At 39.0% G+C, this 13,913-nt stretch overlaps 3 protein-coding genes across 5 annotated transcripts; 1 reads left to right on the plus strand and 2 right to left on the minus strand.

Moving 5' to 3' along the window:
- Positions 1 to 52: 52 nt before the first annotated feature.
- On the minus strand, positions 53 to 6,584 carry mfap2 (microfibril associated protein 2). 3 transcript variants are annotated; one of them, XM_041980568.1, is made up of 9 exons: positions 6,501 to 6,584; positions 4,856 to 4,940; positions 3,072 to 3,119; positions 2,699 to 2,725; positions 2,528 to 2,602; positions 2,367 to 2,402; positions 2,197 to 2,284; positions 1,422 to 1,495; positions 53 to 764 (listed from the first exon to the last, which is right to left on the minus strand). In XM_041980568.1, exons 2-9 carry the CDS (start codon positions 4,884 to 4,886, stop codon positions 661 to 663), a joined length of 483 nt encoding a protein of 160 aa, XP_041836502.1. In that variant the 5' UTR covers positions 4,887 to 4,940; positions 6,501 to 6,584; the 3' UTR covers positions 53 to 660. The 3 variants fall into 3 exon arrangements, with proteins under 3 accessions (XP_041836502.1, XP_041836504.1, XP_041836503.1); XM_041980570.1 differs by having other exon boundaries at positions 4,856 to 4,912; positions 6,501 to 6,567; XM_041980569.1 differs by having other exon boundaries at positions 4,856 to 4,917; positions 6,501 to 6,563.
- Positions 6,585 to 7,277: 693 nt separating this feature from the next.
- sdhb (succinate dehydrogenase complex, subunit B, iron sulfur (Ip)) lies at positions 7,278 to 11,289 on the minus strand. The gene is made up of 8 exons (XM_041980719.1): positions 11,163 to 11,289; positions 10,261 to 10,394; positions 9,507 to 9,592; positions 9,212 to 9,348; positions 8,857 to 8,973; positions 8,663 to 8,764; positions 8,423 to 8,545; positions 7,278 to 7,840 (listed from the first exon to the last, which is right to left on the minus strand). Exons 1-8 carry the CDS (start codon positions 11,229 to 11,231, stop codon positions 7,760 to 7,762), a joined length of 849 nt encoding a protein of 282 aa, XP_041836653.1. The 5' UTR covers positions 11,232 to 11,289; the 3' UTR covers positions 7,278 to 7,759.
- A 253-nt stretch (positions 11,290 to 11,542) lies between these two features.
- mrpl20 (mitochondrial ribosomal protein L20) lies at positions 11,543 to 13,678 on the plus strand. Its single transcript, XM_041980721.1, has 4 exons — positions 11,543 to 11,772; positions 11,923 to 12,033; positions 12,662 to 12,739; positions 12,829 to 13,678. The coding sequence occupies exons 1-4, from the start codon at positions 11,686 to 11,688 to the stop codon at positions 12,997 to 12,999; spliced, it is 447 nt and encodes a 148-aa protein (XP_041836655.1). The 5' UTR covers positions 11,543 to 11,685; the 3' UTR covers positions 13,000 to 13,678.
- Positions 13,679 to 13,913: the final 235 nt, after the last annotated feature.

Below are 13,913 nucleotides of genomic sequence, written 5' to 3' on the forward strand. Positions count from 1 at the left end.
GATTTTAATGCAGCAATCAACCATGTTTGCCTGAAAAACACATGTGAATAGTTGTAGTAAAAAAGTTTATTTTTTTCCCCTCAGTTTTTATGATGGCAGTTTTACAAAGCAGTAGTACACAGGCAGTTTGTGAGTTGCCTTTACAAAGCTGTAGTTGCCACTGCTCTGCAGCAGTAGCTCAAAAACTGAGGTCAATCACCACCTGCTTCTTCACATATGATGATGATTGGATGTTGATTAGTTTTGTCTTATGTCAGTGCACTGTGGCCATTGATGGGTTGATCATCATGGCAATGACTGCTTTTCAATCAAAGTACAGTAACACAACAAGCACCAAGCACAAGATTATTATGGTACAATATGCAAAACAAAAAAAGTCATTAAAAAGAGACAGAAAAGGGGGGTTCTGTGGTTTTATGTGCACCTCTAAACATTTTTGTAGCACCAGTGACTTATGCAATCATTAGCGTTATTTCTATTTATCCATACATACAGGATCTACTGGGCAGACATACAACAAACAACAAGAACAAAGTGCTTTTCGCACAAGAGTCATGAATCGTACGGAAGAGCCAGGAGGCAAGGTGAGAAGAAATGGGAAGGAAGAAGGAGGGTGTGGTCGGGGAGTGGCAGTGTCCGGGCAGGTAGTGTTCCTGATCATCAGCAGCCACCGCAGCTCTTTCCGCAGCTTCCTGCTACTGATGCACACTGGCCGCCCAGCGCAAACACACCACAGCGGGCGAACTGATCCCGACACAGATCCGCTAAACACACAGACAGGTCAGATAATCCTACAGCCAAGCTTTGATTTTAACAATGTTTAGTTTCATTGTCTTGTTTTGAAAAATGTTTTAATAAGCTGTTATTTTTTGTAAAGAAAACATTGGAAAATTGCAACAGCTATAGATTTGCAGATTTTGATGATTTAATTATATGAAAAGTATCTTAAATTTGAATTTCACGTACTCCGCCAGTCAAAAGTTTGGACATACATTAGACCTAATGACTGGTTTTGTACAAGAAGGTGTAACCTGAAACCTGAAAGAAGCAATGTTTTGCTTGCAGCACTTGCAACACTTAATTTAGAAACACCTGTGAAATCTAATGTAATTGGAATCAATTCTAATTTCATTAAAACATCAATTTTTTTGAGGATTTTGTCAAAAAGGTTATTGTTCTACCTTATTTTTTATGCTGAGGTCTAGTGGATAATCCTGTTGGACTGTGTGACATTTATTATTGTTTTTAATATTTTATCTTCCCAGATGATGGATATACGATGATATATTTAAAACCTATGTAAAACTCACCTCACCTCACATTTAGTCACATTTAGTTATCAGGATGTTTAGCCTGAGGACTGAGTACATTTCACAGACCTGACTGTTTACACAGAGACTCATGGCATTCACTGAACCCACCTCGGAGAAGCTCTTCATGTGCACACACAGTCCGCATACAGATCTCCTTGTTGATAACGTACACCCGTCTCAAACTAACAGAAAACAGATAAAAACTCACATGAAGCAGAAAACGGAAGCATAATGATGTTAGAGCAGACACAATCATCCCTTATCAGTCATATCGATAAAAACTTAATCTGATAAGTAACTATTGCTTGTGTAGCTCAAACATCAAAGTTTATCCGTGCTCTTTTGTTGTTAGAAAAAAAAACCTCTGTGGCGTGTTTTCTACTGAATTTCTTTACCAAATATGTTTCTCAACAAATGCTGCGTAGTTTTCACTAACATCTGCGAGAAATTTGTTGAGAACCCAAGTAGTCTTTTTTCTTTAAGTCTGCAGGAAGAAGTTTGCCTTCTGTACATCTTGTTTGCATTTTCTTAAGTATCGTTTTGACATCTGCGTCTTAGAAACCAAAAGCCTCAGTCTTAATGTGGTGTATCAAGATGCAGAAAAGACCAGCACTTATACAAATTCATGAGGAAAAAGTCCCACAAATTCAAGGTTACATTGAGCTTTAATGCTCGGCAAACTGGATGAAAAGATTTAATAATTTCTGCTTTCTCCAAGAGTAACAGCATTGTTGGGGAAACTGATCAATGCAATGTAGTGTATTTGTTTTAGACTAACTTAAGGGGAGGGTGGTTACTGATAAATGCAGCAGAGATAATGACTGTGTTTCCATCCTGGGGTGAACTGTACATTTGAAGCGACTTCATGCTTTAAATACTGTACCTGTAGAAACAGAGGCTGTTGAGACATTGTTTACATGGCTTGTGGACTGAATAGAGCCTGGTGCATGGGTACTGCTCCTCTCTGCAGTCTGAGAATCAGTCAAACAACAAAATTATTTCTCTCCTCGTACATAAAGAGCCTATCAGTCCTGTCTTCTGCAGCTTGCTTACCGAGGGGGCCAGGCTCCGTGGGCTCCGTCTCAAAATCTGACATTCAAATAAAACAACAGATTTACACAGGAGACGCATGATACTTTGATCAGTTTGTCTAATTATGAAAGCCTTATGAATAAATATGTGACAGTGGCTGGAAGAGAGTTTATCAGATTTACCTGGTTTTGCTGGACGGACTACAGGGTCAAGTTGAACCTGCTGCTGGTATGTTCCAGCATTAGGATCTGTACCCTCTAACCAAGAGGAGAGGGACTTTTTTTAAATCTCATGTTTACTTTTAAACATTTCATTCATTTCATTTAAACAATAGGAGCATGTGAAGGTTTTACCTGGAAAATAATCCACTCCATAGTCCTCTGTGAAGCAGCAAAACATCAAGAGTTAGAGTCAAAACACACACAGAAAGCACAGCGACATGTACAATGAACCACCTGCCCGTTGGTGAGAGGTAAACAAGCTTGTAAGTCTGTAATCCATGACTTCATGCGCAAAATGCTTGCATTTAATAGGATGCAGAATGTTCAGAGGGGTATTTACACAGTAAAATAGTTGCTTTGTGGGTGGTTAACAACTATGGCAGGAGGAGATAACTCCTTGAGGCTAGATGACACATCGTAGAACAGAAAGAGATCAGGAACAGATGTGGACAGTTCAGTGCTGAGCTAGAACAATGCAGGCCAAATTTACTCCCAGTGAACTCACCCAGGAAGGGAAATTGCTCCGGATACTGGTCCTGGGCAAGCAGCAGAACTGTTGACATTTTAGACAAATACAGTCAGCCAGAAAGAAGAGACATGCAAGGGTTGGGAGTCAGTAATTATACATATTTGTATTTCTTACATGGTTTAATTAAAAGAAAACCTATAATCTACTCTCTCATTAAGTTTTTAAATCTTATATTTATTTATTTTTACAGTGTACACTTTCTTAGGGAATAAATAAAATGGGGGAAATTGTGTACATTTAGAAATAAAATTTTCCTTTTAAATGATTAAACAAGCTAACTTGTTTATGAGTCATTAAAATGATCTGGGATAAAAAACACCTTCCCAGAAAATCAGAGCCAATGAGGAGAGGTCCACCACTTTGTGAAAGACTGCAGTGACAAACAGTTCAACAATAAAAGATAAAAATTTTTTCTTAGCTTGAAATTCAAATAGTTAATCCAAGTTAAAGCTTGTTTAAAAGAGTATGGATTTATTAACATCTAATGTAGTAGTGAAATTGTAGACTGCAATCATCAAAATACCCTTCCGCTCCACCTCCTCTTGTATTACTGCAGGAGAAACTATAGCAGTCACTAGAAACATGAAAAAAGCAACAACTTTTCTTTTTTTTTTTTTTTGCTCATTTCTGCAAGACAATGTCAAACCACAGCACCATTGCTGGGTTTTAAACTGGCCTGCCTTAGTCCAGACCTGTTACCTAAAAAAAAAACAAACATAAGCAAACAGACAAAACAAACAAAAAAATTTTAAGGGAAAAAAAAACCATCTAAGTTGATCAAAACTGTTGTCCAGCTAAAATCCTTCAAGAAACAAGAATGAGGAAAACGTCTCAGTTTACAACAGCTGGTGATCTGCTCTGTTTCCAAACCCTTACAGTGGTGATGCAGCACCTTTTTACTGAAATGTGCTGCAGCCATCTAATTTAAAATTAACAGAATGTTAAAAAACAAATTTAAAAAAATCTCACTCTCTATATGTTTCTACATATTTGTGTTGTTTTAAATTAAACTGGGATTTCCATATCTTTGCATTTTGCTTTAGTGTGCCAGCTTTTCTGGAGTCAGTGTGTTCCTAGCTGGAGTCAGACCATCTCATTAGCTCCTCTACTGTCATGTCTCACATCTATAAATAAAGAAAACAAATACTGGCAGATTGTTTACTTCAGTTTTAGTTCAGCCCGTTAACCTCTGTAACACATAGTCGGTTTGTGGCCTATTGCTGGAAGGAAGTGGAGAGAGCTGGTGAAGATATGCATGTGATGCTAATCAATGGTTAGATAACTTGTCTCTGATCAAAAAGTGAAAAGAGTTTGTGGTTTCTTTTCTTTCAGTCTCCAGCTGGCATATAAGGATGACAGATAGCCAATGATTAATGATTTGTGAAATACATTATCTTTTTTTTTTTTTTTTTTTGCACATACTAAAGCTGACACCCATTTGTCTGTTACTGTGGGATTCCCAGAGACCCGACAACCACCCAGGAAGTTAAAGCCAAGAAACAGCTGGCATAAAATCCCCCGTTAAAATCACAATGTGCCATTTTTTACACTTAATTCTGTTTTTAAATGTAACAAACCATGATTATCATTTTAAAAAAATAGCTTATATCTGCAAATTCATATTTATTGTGCAGACACGAGAGGGATGCTAATCATTTTTTCTAATTTTGAATTTAATTGGTGCACATTTTGCAACACACCTTACAGAATAAAACTTGAAACCAGTTTTCAGGGGTTTTGGGTGAATATGATGCAGTTACCTGGCATGCAGATTAAGAGGAGGACTCTCATTGTCACTCAGGGATGTAGACTGACTTCTGTACTGGGGAGAAGATGAGAACAAAGCTGTGTGAGGGGAAGAAAGCTGTTAGTGCTGGGTGTTCTTTTGGTCTCCTGAAATCTCTCCTCCTCTCTTTCCCTCCTGCCCTCTGTCACCTTTCAAATCCCCCCACTGCTCTCCCCTCTCTGTGCCCTCCTTCACCCATCATCTTCCCTCCACTGGCCTCAAACAGCCACACAGAGCAAGAGAGGGGGAGAAACCTCTGACAGCAAGAATGTCTCTCTGTTTTCTACTTTTTCCCTCGTTGCAGCAGACGGTGTCGAGGCTGCATTCCAGGAAAGGAAACAGAAGACTCCTGACCCCCCCCTTTCTCCTTTCTTCCCTCCCTCTGTTGGTCTCCACATCCTTCATTTCCCTTCTGTCGTCCTCACTGGTCATTTCCTCCAACCCTGCCCCCTCCTTCTCCTTTATTCCCATTTTCTTTCTCCTTCACCCCAACAAACTTGAAAGACTCTCAGGCTCAGCAAAAATGACGTGAGGACACAAATTACAGAAACATTCCTCGAAAACGGAACAGACAAATGCAGGAAGTCACTGTCTTACAATAAACTCAGTCACCTTGACTTCTTCCAATACCAAACTACTTTGTGGAAAGTATGACTTCTCCTCCTCCCCTGCAGCACTACGCTTCAGACAGACAACTCAGCTGTGATTATGAGTCTTTTACACATCATACACTATGTGTGTGTGTGACTGTGTGCAGACTGCAGTCTGACTGAAACACTGCACAAGTTCTGTATGTGTATCAATAAATCTGAGTGTTTGTGTACCACTCACAAACACACACAATTCTTATTGTGCATCACGGTGGCTATCGGAAACCATATGTTTTCACAGCACACATCTGGGAGCATTTAACCCCCCCTCTCCCAACTGAGTCCTTTCCTTTCCAGCTACAGAGAACCCCCCCCCCCCCCCCGACCCACACACTTTGAGGACAGCTACAGGAGATGCTCTGTTCATCCATTTATTTGGAATTAAGAGGGAGAGCGAGAGAGAGAGACACAGAGAGAGAAAAGAGAGAGAGAGAGAGAGAGAGAGAGCGAGAGAGAGAGAGAGTGAAAGAAAGAAAGAAAGAGAGAAAGAAAGAAAGAAAGAAAGAAAGAAAGAAAGAAAGAAAGAACATATAATACCCAAATTAAAAAAAAAATCATAAAGACTATTCCTCTGAGTCCCTGTTGACCCCAGCTCTTAGGAAGCTGATTTTTTTTCTGTTTAATTTTCTCTCCATCTCTGTACCGTGAAGTCCCTCCTCCTTCTTTTCTCTGGTGAAAACACTGCACCACATGTCAACTCTCAACATCCATTAACATAGAATAAAAGCTAAATACCCGCTTTCCTTTTCTATATGAATCATACTAATACGCAAATTAAACGTATTTAAAGGACAGGCTGCGTACAGTGTATACATGTCTATTAACTGCTTCCTCTAAACTTAAATAAAAGTCTTGTTAACTTTTTAATTTCATGGATGCAAAACTTTATAAATAAATGAGAAGATAATACAACCCAAGCGGATGCTTTTTTTCTTTTTTTGTTTTCCCTTTTTTCCCCAGCGATCTTACCTAACTTTGATTCAATTAGCTCCGACTTCCACCAGCTCTGGTGCGTCCTGTGAGTGCAGGAGGATCCTGCAGCGCCACATTGTACCACCCCGCATATGCAGTCTCCTCCCCGTTCAATTCGGTCCCCCCCACCCCTCACCTCCAACGTCCACCGGCCCCCGCGGGTCGCAACAGAATCACGGCTGTAACCCGCCCACTGTGTTTCTGAGGAAATAGTGGATGCGCTGATGAGTTATTAGTGATTTCATGCATAACAAACATAGAATAGCCTATATCAGAATGAGTTAAAGACACCTGAAAACAAACACCAGACCAGTAATAAGACAAGTTCACAAGCAGGACCTTTCTTTTGTTTTATATATTCTATCTTTTGTTGACGCGTAAAACACAGTACGGCTACACAGACGTTCAGTCTTACGGTGACCTGACTGGTGTCCATCAGTAAAACATTATATGGCATAAATGCAATATGTTGGTCTCAACTTGTTTCCTTTCCTATGAATTATATTTTTTTGTGACTATTGTTGTGTAACATAATACTAAATCTTGTCTTTTATAGATAAACTATCTTTTACATACAATAATAATCTTAAAAGTCTGAATTAATACATCATCTCTTCACACAAATATTTGCCTGTGAAATGTCTAAGCACTGAAGTTTTTGTTAAACTTAGCTACTGCACAATGACATCTAGAGGACACTTACTGATAATGATTGCTACTATGCAGTAGCAGCATGACTAGACAGGAAATAAACAGCAATTAAGTGGAAACAGATTCACATATTTAAGCCATTTATTTTAAATTTAAACAAAGAAGGATGTCGGTATGGTACATTGGGTCTGAAGGAACATGTACACTTAAAGTCTATGAGCCATGTGCTAAACTGAAAGGCAGCAAGCCAAAAAATGTGTTTACACACAAGAAAAAGGCCCTTTTTAACTTTAGCCTGAAGCAAAATGTCATCCAGGTGCATTACCATCCACACTGCAGAGTTGGAGTTAAATAAATCTGTTATGGTACAGGTAAGTCTCAGACACACACTCTCCTGCATTCATACTGTAATTGTGCGCTTGTATAACACCAAGTCATCCAGCAACACAACACACACACATTTCTAACACAGATGACATGAAATGAAATGTGTGCTGCTGGGGGTGGAGACAACTGGTGTTCTGGCCCATTAGACCTCAAAAAGCGTCTTTCAAAAATCAATATAGAATTTCATCTTGGAGTTAAAGAAGAGGACAACAAAGGTTTCAGACAGCTGCTGCCTTTTTCTCCTTGTATGTGGCCATCATCTTCTTTATTTCAGCTATTGCTTTTCCTGGGTTCAAGCCCTGAGAAGAAGAACAGAGAGAATATATTCCAATAAACGGTGAGGGGAACATGAGCCTTAAAACAGAACTTGTTAAAATGGTATAAAATCATAAATAGGTTAGATTTAACATCCTGTAGATCAGTAGTTCCCAACATTCAGAATCAAAAAAAGAGAATCTACATTTATACGCAAATTCATTACGTTTTGGTCAATGGAAAATATTTTGGTAACCAGCTACAAAACTGTTAAAATTAAACTGGAACGATTGGGTGGGGAAGGGAACCAACTGAGAGGTGATTTACATGTTATTTTGATCCCAAACAGGTTTTGTAACAATTTTTTATTTTTTATATTATTTATTATTCAGCCTTGACAAAAGTACTTACAAGCATAAGGAAGGACTTACACAAACACAAGCTAGGTAAAAATATCTGGAAACACAGGCGAAGTTGCAACATCGGAGTTAACACGTTCATTACTTTTTTTGTACTTTATAAAGGTTTATGTAATAGTGTGTGTTTTTATCTTTTTTGCACCTGGTATTAGTATGTCTATATAATTCAGTGCCCCCCCCCACAAATGTGGTGTTCTGACAGGTTACCTTGGGGCAGGTCCTGGTGCAGTTCATGATGGTGTGGCAGCGGTACAAGGAGAAAGGATCCTGCAGCTTGGACAGACGCTCCTCTGTGAACTCATCTCGGGAGTCAATCATCCAACGATACGCCTGAGACACAACAACAATAGGGGTCACAATATTCAGGTACACAGTCATTTCTTGCATAAATAAAGTAAGATAGAGTAAAATTAACTATTTTTCATGTTTTTGGGGTCAAACACATACCTGCATTAGCACAGCCGGCCCAAGGTATTTGTCGGCATTCCACCAGTAGCTCGGGCAGCTCGTACTACAACAGGCGCACAGAATACATTCGTACAACCCGTCCTACAAAAAACAGAATTAAGACAGGATGTTAACAATCATATAAGAGGAAGTCCTGGTTGTCTGTATTTACATATCTAAAGACAATGGTATACCAGCTTTTGTCTGTTCTCTACAGACTGCAGGTACTGCTCCTTCCCTTCTTGTGACTCATCCTTCTTCTTCAGGTATGGTTCAATAGACTTGTACTGGGCATAGAAGTTACTCATGTCCTGCAGACACAATACTTACAGTCAAACACTAACCAGCTTGCAAATGTCAGAGTGAATTATTGCTTCAATCTCAGTAGCCACAGAAACATTTCTACCTGTTACAAATACACCAAATTTCAGATACAAAAACCAATAAAAAGGCAACCAATGACTGTCGAAGCTCTGTTTGTTAAGCTCTAAAACACACGCACATCTGTAACTGTTAATGGTGACTCACAATTTAAGACTTTTTACTCACAGGTACCAAGTCCTTGACCACATACATATGTGGCAGTGGGTAAATCTTCATTGGCTTGCTAAGGTTAGTGTCAATCTTGTTGAGACAGGCAAGTGTGTTTCCTCCATTTATGTTCATTGCACAGGATCCACAAATACCTGATTCACACCAAACAAAAACAGCTTTTAATATAACTTACGAGAGAATCTGAAGACAAAAAGAAGGGGTATGAAGCTGGGGTTTAACCAGTGCACTGGTTGCAAGGACTTAACAACCTCCTGTATTTCATTAATGAACCCATATGATGCTGACCGACCTTCTCTACATGAACGGCGGAAAGTCAGAGTGGAGTCCATCTCATTTTTAATCTTGATAAGGGCATCAAGAACCATAGGGCCACAACTAGATAAAGAAAACAAAAGGAGAGAAAGTGTTCCCTTGATCAGCCAAACGCCTGACAGGTATTACTCCTGAGGACCATTTTTTAATACAGGACTGTTTTGGTTGCTGTAACATGTTGACAGAAGTGAGCTGTGTGTCTATAAAAGCCGATTAATCAACAGGTAAGGAAGAAGTACTGGAAATATGCCAAGCTGTCCGAACTATTTTAGCTATATATACAACCAAGGGCTGTACTCAATTAATTAAGAAAGGCTTTGCTTATGCTTGGAAAGTGCTATTGCCCTAAATAACATGCCTCCTTAAGTACGAATAAACATGTCCAGAAGCTGTAAATTACCAACACTGATGAGTATTCATGCTGACAAACAGGCTTGGATTTAACACAGTTCTTTGAACTAACTCTTAACCAATAAGGGCCTTAAAAATCACTAAATTGACTATACATCCAAAACTATAATTTAGCCTTCAGGAGCAACTTTAATAAACCCCAATGTGTCTTTTTGTTTTATGAGAATGGTGGATTTACCCCCACCTCATGTATTAGTTTTGAACTTTAAAATTTCATGTTGTGCAACATCACAGGCATATTCCAATAACTGACAAATGACTATGAAGGCCCACACAGTGCTGGACTTCCTTAGAGCAGCAGAAAAAGCTTTGGCACTTACGAATTGAGATCGATCTCATAGGTCTGCATACGGGGTTTGTCTCCAGGGGTGTCTGGGTCCCATCTGTACACCTGGAACTTCTTTATTCTGGTTTGAACTGCTGGAGCTGCTGCTGTCTGGGCATACCGCACAGCCTGGCAGTAGAGACATGGGGTAAAAACAAGAATGACCTAGCTACCCATTCTCCAGTTAATTTATAGCACTTAACATATGGGTAAGCAGCACTAATGATTAAAACATAGTGGTATCAGCATTTTAAATTTTTCAGTTCTCCCTTTAAACTTCATCAGTAGGAAGTATTAGCTCCTTTGAGTTTGTTATTTTTCAGCTAAATAAGATATTTTGTGAAAAACAAACAAAATAAACAAAACGAATAATAAAATAAACTGAAAAAACTGCTAAGCCTATTAAAGAACTAGCATTAAAAATAATCACACAAACCTCCAATACGCAGCAAAAATATCTTTATCAATGACTACAATCATTATAGCATGCATTAAACATTTTAAGACGCCACATCTTTACATGCAGCAACCCATTATGTTTAAAGTTTGCCTGTCCGGACTGAATGTTGCTATTAGACTGATAAGCTAACGATGTTTACTACTCTCTATCGCCTGTTTATTGCCACACTTGGGTTTGGCGTAGACTTCAAAAGGTCTATCATTAAGCTAAACATGTGTCAACTGATTAATAAAATGTTCTTACATTCTTAACTTGTGGTTTGAATAAGTCTAACAACTCACTGAGCGCTATAGCTAACTGCTAGTAGATAAACTCCAGAGTATAGGCGGACCCTTGGCTGTCAAAAGGCAATCTTGTGAAGATTTTCTGAGAAAAGCTTGATATAGTTAATGGGAGAAAAGACCACAGATTTTTAAAACTTATAACTATTAGCATACCACAAATCCCGCCGAGGAGCGGAACGCCAAAACACAACGGCTCAAGGACGTAAAACCGGCAACCGACATTTCAAAGCTCCAAGTATCACTTCTTCTGACCTCTACTGCCTGCTATCCCAGCATGCACCACTGTACCTGCGCCACTGCCCGTGGTAGGAGCGCCTGTTTTATTTCCCTCGATGTCCAATATTTACGACAATTTTAGCGATTGCTCGACTCGATTTGGCATATTCTTCGCCTGTTTTACTTATATTATACTTCTTTTTTAAACAAAAAGTAATCCACGGTTCTTAACTGATTTAACTGGCATAAACACACCACAAACTCTTTCCTGGTTTGCCACGTTCTGCATTACTTGGTTATAAAACGAACATACCCTTCCGTCAGTATTACGGCATGTGATTGAACTGGCGTAACAGTGAGTCTGTGTACAGGGGGACCTGTGTTAAGGTCACTTTAACACCCTGTTTTTATTTTGTACTTGAAGAGAGCGTAGCAGAGTCAAGTAATTAAAAGGCAAAAGATGGTATTTCTAACATTACCTTGTTGGATTCGCAGCCGTGGACCCGACAGGTTCTGGAAAGTCCAGGAACTTCTTCAACATGCTCGGGTAAGGCTGTGACTATTTCCTGGACCAGTGATGCCTAATCTTACCCAAATAGTAAAAAAAAAACTGCTTAGAGTACTTTTTGGTCCAGCTACCTTCAAGGTTAAATTAATGATGGGATAATTGTTCTCATGCTGTCGTTTTGTCCAACAGCATTTCAGAGGCAGGAAGAACCGCTGCTACAGTCTGGCCGTGCGGGCTGTCAGAAGGGCTTTCGTCTACGCCACCAAAGCTCGGCAGCTTAAAAAACGCAACATGAGGAGGGTGAGACCTGCAAATGATTGAATTTTGTGAACCTCAAACTCACTGGCTGGCATTCTGGACACATTTGCATTCAAGTATGGAACCCGCATGTTAAGGGATGAAGCTAAACAATGCAGCGGTGTTCCAGCTGTTTGTGGTTACCTGTTTTTTGTCTGATTTATCAATTCATTATAATCCACTGTTTTCTGGCAAAATTTTCAAAACAGTTACCTTGGAAACATAAAAGCGGTAGTTAACATCCAGCTATCTATTGAGTGAAGGTTACCAATCCTCTCTAAAGTTATGTATTTTATGCTTTTTTCTTTTCTAGATTTGATTAATTTTCATGAAGTACTTGATGTTTGCAGTTTGTAGTGCTAGATGTTTGCTTATTTAGGTCTTAAAAACTTGACACTGAATACTAATAGTCACGGTGCAGTTGGAAACGCTTACCAATCATGTCCACTTTAATGGTCACATTGTTTATATGTAACCCAGAAGATTTTAAAGTAAGTGCTCCTACATAGTTGGGTACTCTGTCTTCTGTCTTAAAATGACCAATTTAAGACTGCTGACTTCTCACATAAGTAGTTTTATATAAATTATGTGAAACTTCTGTATAACTTTTTTTTTGCATTTGCTTCTTCAGCTGTGGATCTCCCGCATTGCAGCAGCAACACGAGAGCACGGCATGAAGTATCCTGCCCTCATCCACAACCTTATAAAGGTTGGTTGTGATGGATTTTACAGCATTACACCAGTTGACAGTTTTTGTGCTGCTGGCTCACACTTCTTTTTTTTCCCCCATGCGTACAGAGCAGTGTTCAACTCAACCGCCGTGTTATCAGCGATCTGGCCATCACAGAACCTCGGACTTTTCTCTCACTTACAAAACTGGCACGAGCTCGGCAGCAAGAAGGCTTCCGCGCAGCGTTGGGTGACGGCAAAGAGCCTCCTGGCGTCCTCTCTCGTGTTATGTTACAGTAAATGACATGCTACAGTTTTGGATTACCACTTGTTTTGGGATTAAAAGAGCAGTGCTCTTGGATTGTTGGTACTGTTCAGATGCACCTGCTTTTGATATGTATTCAAGATGCTTTTCATGTAAGATTTACTTGAATAATTACTTTGTTCTTGTGATGACTTATCAATCATTCATCACGACCTCTTGACACCAGGATCTTGCTACATGTAATATGGGACTATTGGTGAAAGACAGCAGGACAGATACTGCTGTAGTGTCTGGATTCTTGACCTTTGAGGACCTTGGTTTAGTTGTTATCCGTAAGCAATGCATCTATTTAACAAAAAAGAAAAAAATCTTTGTTCATTGTTCATGAAGAGTATTCTTGAAATGCTTTAACTGTAGTAATCACCAGTTAATCATCACTATCCAAGATGCAGCTGACAATAAACAACATGGAAAATGTCTATCAACAGAAAGACTGACTTCAGCCTCTTTTTAAATGTTATATTGTCTTCAGAATCTTGATAAACCACATTATTATTCATTTCTAATGCTGTGTGTATCACATACAACCTTAAGTTATGATTTGATGCTACTAAACTAAGTTTTAAAGAGGTTTTTGTTTCTGTGTAAATAAATGTTTCACCATTTACTGTGGTGTTCTTTAAATGCTTAGTTCATTAAACACCTTTGTCATATATTTAACTGTCCTGTCTTTATTTAAGGGTATTTAAAAATTCTTAGCTGTTTAAAGGGTATGGTTATACCCTAAACTGCTCATCTAGCTCGGCTGTTTCCCATGATGCCAAGGTCTTTTCTTAAATGTAAAAAACAAAAGAAGGAATATATCTGTCCATTCAGTGGGTGGTACAAAAGTGTTAAACCCTTAGTTTGATGTCTTAGCAGTCCTCCAGCACAATTAACGTCTGATGGC

The sequence above is a fragment of the Melanotaenia boesemani genome, chromosome 3, assembly GCF_017639745.1.
Source record: "Melanotaenia boesemani isolate fMelBoe1 chromosome 3, fMelBoe1.pri, whole genome shotgun sequence".
Lineage (NCBI taxonomy): Eukaryota > Metazoa > Chordata > Actinopteri > Atheriniformes > Melanotaeniidae > Melanotaenia > Melanotaenia boesemani.

Excerpts from the sequence above, each read along its gene's own strand:
- mfap2 (XM_041980568.1), bottom strand. The coding sequence starts at position 4,886 with ATGAGAGTCCTCCTCTTAATCTGCATGCCAG. Across the intron at positions 3,120-4,855 it reads CCTCTTAATCTGCATGCCAG|TTCTGCTGCTTGCCCAGGAC; the intron begins GTAACTGCATCA and ends AAATGTCAACAG. Across the intron at positions 1,496-2,196 it reads AACAGCCTCTGTTTCTACAG|TTTGAGACGGGTGTACGTTA; the intron begins GTACAGTATTTA and ends GTTTTCTGTTAG.
- mrpl20 (XM_041980721.1), top strand. The coding sequence starts at position 11,686 with ATGGTATTTCTAACATTACCTTGTTGGATTCGCAGCCGTGGACCCGAC. Across the intron at positions 11,773-11,922 it reads AACTTCTTCAACATGCTCGG|CATTTCAGAGGCAGGAAGAA; the intron begins GTAAGGCTGTGA and ends TTTGTCCAACAG. Across the intron at positions 12,740-12,828 it reads TCATCCACAACCTTATAAAG|AGCAGTGTTCAACTCAACCG; the intron begins GTTGGTTGTGAT and ends CCATGCGTACAG.
- sdhb (XM_041980719.1), bottom strand. The coding sequence starts at position 11,231 with ATGTCGGTTGCCGGTTTTACGTCCTTGAGCCGTTGTGTTTTGGCGTTC. Across the intron at positions 8,974-9,211 it reads TGGTCAAGGACTTGGTACCT|GACATGAGTAACTTCTATGC; the intron begins GTGAGTAAAAAG and ends TTGTGTCTGCAG. Across the intron at positions 8,765-8,856 it reads TAGAGAACAGACAAAAGCTG|GACGGGTTGTACGAATGTAT; the intron begins GTATACCATTGT and ends TGTTTTTTGTAG.